This window comes from Mesoplodon mirus (genome assembly GCF_964341445.2).
Source record: "Mesoplodon mirus genome assembly, chromosome: 10".
In the NCBI taxonomy this organism is placed as follows: Eukaryota; Metazoa; Chordata; class Mammalia; order Artiodactyla; family Ziphiidae; genus Mesoplodon; species Mesoplodon mirus.
This window is the reverse complement of record NC_138986.1, coordinates 35,871,070-35,876,292: the sequence shown is the minus strand read 5'-3', so window position 1 is coordinate 35,876,292 and position 5,223 is coordinate 35,871,070. Positions and strand designations below refer to the sequence as shown.

The window sequence follows — 5,223 nt, the reverse complement described above, 5'->3', positions numbered from 1 at the left end:
TAAAGTACCACTGTAAATATTTTAATATCACGTTCCACCTGATCCAGCTTCAGAACATGAATACTGCATATAGTATGAATACCTAGGTGGGCCATTTGAAGCAAGAGACCCTCACACAATCAATTAGAAGATAGCCAGATGCCCATTATGATGAAAGAGTCATGGCTTACTGAGGAGGAGACTCTATCTCATGATTGTATCTAGAGATGAGCTCACCTAAGCCAGAGTCTCAGCAAAGCTCTTTACTCTGTAGTTGAGTACATTATCAAAATTTTGCATCCTTAAGAACTTAGGTTATCTGTAACATGTTCCTGTGTCCTTAGAAAAAGCGCAAGTGTCAAAATGCCTGAATACTACGTTGCTTTTTAAAGACTCTTTTTGGTGAGTGGATATTTTAAACAAAATTGAGTCCCTGCTTTCAAAGCTTAACAAATTCACTTTTTTTTCCCCTGGCAACCAAGTAGTACTTAGCAGTTTTACTGGCTCTAAGCAATCTCTTCCAGCTAGGCAAGGATAGCTGTTTTCTTTGGCCTGACTATTTGGAATCATCTGCAGGAATTTGGTTGGTCGAAAATATGCTTGACAGTTGAGTCCCCCTTCTCTCTGCCTTGGCTCTGTAGGCAGAGCTTGTTAAATTATTCTGTGTGAGTGTGTTGGTACCTGAAGTATGTGTATTTGCACATGCCACAGGCGTGTTATTCAATAATTTATTACTTTGATTTCTTAAGCAGACACTTGTGACCTGAGTAAGAATTCCTTTAAATGGACTTACCCAGTTATAGTTGGGAAGTAAACTTTCTCTTGTTTGGAAGTTTAGGTTTAGAAAATGTTTGCATTAGCCCTTAAGTATTTGACATGGTATAGGATATAGAACATAGTATAGAAAGGCAAGATTAAACAAACTACAGTCCCTTCTGTGATGGATTCTCATTGAAACCTTTCATTGCCTGGTTTGGTCTGATGTTTATGTCCTTGAGTGATGTGGGCTCCACTTCATCATGAATATGATTTCACACTCTTGTAATCTATTATTACCTTATTAGATTACTTGATTAATATATAAATTTAATTTTACTTCTTTGTATCTAACTTGTATTCAGTCACTATAAGGTAAGAAATTATCTTACCATTAATTACTATGAACACCCCTTCTTCCTAATCACTTCTTAGATTGTAAAAATAGATGTAGTCAGGATGAATCTCTGACTATAAAATTGAGTGTAACAATATAAGTTTAGGGCTTCCCTGGTGGCACAGTGGTTAAGAATCCTCCTGCCAATACAGGGGACACAGATTTGAGCCCTGATCCAGGAAGATCCCACATGCCGTGGAGCAACTAAGCCCATGTGCCACAACTACTGAGCCTGTGCTCTGGAGCCCGCGAGACACAACTACTGAGCCCATGTGCCACAACTACTGAAGCCCACGTGCCTAGAGCCTGTGGTCCGCAACAAGAGAAGACACCACAATGAGAAGCCTGCACACCGCAACAAAGAGCAGCTCCTGCTCGCCACAACTAGAGAAAGCCTGCATGCAGCAACGAAGACCCAATGCAGCCAAAAATAAATAAATAAATAAATATATTAAAAAATACATATATATGTTTAAACTTTTTATATAATTCAGCTTACTCTCTATGTTGCACTCTCTTTCTCTTATAGTGGGGTAGAATATTTCCATTAATTTGGGATTTCCCCTCCTTCACATTTCTTTAGGATATATATTTAAGAATATATCTAAGAATTTGGAGAGGATAAAAGACATTGGGGGAGGGGATCCATGTGGTCTCTCTGTCATATTTGCATGGAGATAGCAAATGAGATATCTACTCTTCTAATTTGTCCTAAGTTATCACTCCACTTGGTTTGCTGCCAAGATGTCCTCAGCTCCCTAGGCATACTTTCTTTGGTTGTGAGGGCTCTTTTTCCTGATTCTGTATCACTCATAGGAGCAAGGAATCTTTCTGCTTCTCTCAGCCATCTCTGTGAGGCTGTTCATGGTCTCTTCAACTAAAGGTGTCACAGAGCCTTTCCCTTTCTAGGTACTTGTCTACCTAGAGAAAGAAAGACAGACCGACAGACTGATTATTGACGTGTGTATCTATAAACAACTCTTAGAACAAGTATAGACAGTTTGTTGTTTCTGGAAGCTTTTCCTAGGAACCAGGTACCTTTTGTTTCAGTGCTCCATAAACACTCAGATCTTTCTCCCTTGGGCTTTCCCTCTGAGAAGTGGGGTACAAGATCCTTTCTCTGGGATCCAGGGAGGTTTTTGCTCTCATTTGACCTTCGTTCCATCTTTCTCCATCTCCCCTAATGGAAAAAAGATTTTCTAGTCTGGATAAAAGTCAGATTACCTTCAATTAAAAAAAAAATCTCTTTAACAACAACTAGGAAAACTTTCCTTAAATCAACCCTAAGTCAAGGAACATGGAGCAGACGATCTGCTCAAATTAGGGGAAAGGAAAGCAAGAAATTCTGGAAGGAAAAAAGGAACATGGGTGAATACCACAGAAGTATTATCCCACTACATTTAGGTCTTAATTGTCTATACAAGTTACCGCTATCTGAGCCTTGTGAAAAGAAAATTAAAATCTTCTCTGTTTTTTGGGAAATATCCTTGGAATTGAACCAGTTGATTCAATCATCCAAGGGATGGTTTTCTAAGCATCTTGTCTCTTATCTTTCCCCCTTATGCTACTTCTTTCATTAAAAAACAAAAACAAAAAACTCCATAAGTGTGTGGGAGAAGGAAAATAAAGTAGAACAAAAATTCATATCGCTCTAGCTGCCATCTTGCGTCCTTGCGTGTGTGCACCTTAGCTGGTCTGCCCGAGACCCCCTGATCGCCAACCCTAGTCCCCTGTGCGGCCCCATTTCTGCTCCAACAAGATGAAAGAAGCTATCATGAACCAAGAGAAACTCGCCAAACTGCAGGCACAAGTGTGCATTGGTGGGAAAGGAACTGCTCGCAGAAAGAAGGTGGTTCATAGAACAGCCACAGAAGACTATAGAAAACGTCAGTTCTCTTTAAAGAAGTTAGGGGTGAACAGTATCTCTGGTATTGAAGAGGTGAATATGTTCACAAACAAAGGAACAGTGATTCACTTTAACATCCCTAAAGTTCAGGCATCTCTGGCAGCAAACACTTTCACCATTACAGGCCATGCTGAGACAAAGCAGCTGACAGAAATGCTACCCAGCATCTTAAACCAGCTTGGCGCAGACAGTCTGACCAGTTTAAGGAGACTGGCTGAAGCTCTGCCCAAACAATCTGTGGATGGAAAAGCACCACTTGCTACTGGAGAGGATGATGATGATGAAGTTCCAGATCTTGTGGAGAATTTTGATGAGACTTCCAAGAATGAAGCAAACTGAATTGAGTCAACTTCTGAAGAAGATAAATCTTGAAGAAGTTACTGGGAGCTGCTATTTTATATTATGACTGCTTTTTAAAATTTTGTTTATGGATCTGATAAAATCTAAATCTCTAATATTTTTAAGCCCAAGCCCCTGGATACTGCAGCTCTTTTCAGTTTTTGCTTAATACAATGTCATTCTTTGCAGCTAATTAAGCTGACAAAGCCTGGGAATAAAGTTTGAAACAAAGGTTAATAAAGTTTCCAAAAAAGAAAATATTCAAATCACTAGTAGCTTTTTCTTATAAGCTAACATAGAGAAAGACAAATTGCTAGTAGGGTTTGGTACATTCTGTGACTTTCTCTAACCTAAATAATGCTTTTTTATGAGAGTTGTTTATAAATACACAGGTCAATAATCAGTCAGTCAACCTTTCTCTCTCTCTCCCTTTCACATATCCCAGGAGGGCAAGTACGTAGAAAAAGGTCCACAAATTTAACGTGCTCATAGTTGACATCATTGCTCATTTTGGCACTCTGTCACCTGGAGTCTGGTGACCAAGTTTTTTCAACAGTTATTCCATGTAGTCACTATCAATCACAGTTGACATACAAGATGAAATTTGTTTGATATCCTTGCCTAGTGGTTAAAAAAGTGTGCTCTGTTACCAGACTGCCTGTGTTCAAGTTGCTGTTCTATCATTTATGAACTGGGGAAACTGTTTGGGCAAGACATTTAACTTTTCTAAGCCTCAATTCTTTATGGAGTAATAATAAGAACTACCCAAAAAGTTATTGCAAAGATTAAATGGAATAGTCTATGTAACGAGCTTAGAGTAGTGCCTAGCCCTCAAAATACTTTAGCTCTTATTAATATTACTACTATTATTCATATGAGGTGTTTTCTATTTAGAATAACCAGGGAAAGGTTGACATATGATTCCAAATCTGTGAAAATTCCATCTGCCTACAGTTTCTCAAATGTAAGAAAGGTTTTATGATGTAATTGGGAGAATATGTGAGTGACCATTCTTGGAACCCTTGATTGTGGGGGCAGGTTGGCTGCACCCATTAGTGATTAGAGCTGGAACAAGAGCTAACACTGTCTACACTACACCACTTTATTAGGGGTCAGTGTGGACAAAAAACCTTTTTTTTGTTGTTTATTTGTTTTTCAGCACCTAAAGAATCTATAGTTGTGGGGTATCTTAGCTAATTTGAAGCTTTTCCTCATCCTGACAGATTGGATAGAATCTATGCCTAGTATCAAAAGTTATTATAGTTGAAATGCTCAGACTAGAAGAGTAAATGTTATTAGCTCTTCTTCCATGAGAAATCAGGCTTAAAAAGGGTAATTTAAACCCAAAACAAAGGGCAGACTGGCAGAGATACACATATCCACTTAGGGACAGATGGATTGAATCTACTCTTGTATTGGTAGTCAATTAGGTAAGTGAAAACTTCTGCTTTGAGTGTTTAGCTTCAAAAACTTGATATAACAGAAGTTTGATTATAATAACTGAAATTAGAAATAGAATTACAATGCTGTATTGTAACTGGAAACTGAAAACAGGTGTGGTTCTTTGCTCCTCTCAAGCAAAGAACCAATTTTTGAGAGGGAGACATATGTGAAGTTTGAAAATATTGTATTACTGGAAAATAAGTTATATAAAAATTTTTGTAAAGATAAGCCCCAGGGTTGACCTCACACCAACATGAGCAAATAAGTCATCAGTTATTGAACTTGTGAAAAGTAAATGGGAAATACTATGGTGTAGTAGAAAGATTATCTTAAAACCAGTTCTAGATCCTTTAAGCATTCACCAGTTAATTAATTAACTGATTAATTAAAATAGAATTGATTG

The 5,223-nt window shown here is 38.0% G+C and overlaps 1 protein-coding gene across 1 annotated transcript; it reads left to right on the top strand.

The window, feature by feature from the left end:
• Nucleotides 1-2,853: 2,853 nt before the first annotated feature.
• On the top strand, nucleotides 2,854-3,498 carry LOC309811106 (transcription factor BTF3-like). The gene has a single exon (XM_082633692.1). The coding sequence runs from the start codon at nucleotides 2,892-2,894 to the stop codon at nucleotides 3,375-3,377; it is 486 nt and encodes a 161-aa protein (XP_082489818.1). The 5' UTR covers nucleotides 2,854-2,891; the 3' UTR covers nucleotides 3,378-3,498.
• Nucleotides 3,499-5,223: the final 1,725 nt, after the last annotated feature.

Coding starts and splice junctions, on each gene's coding strand:
- LOC309811106 (XM_082633692.1), top strand. CDS start 2,892: ATGAAAGAAGCTATCATGAACCAAGAGAAACTCGCCAAACTGCAGGCA.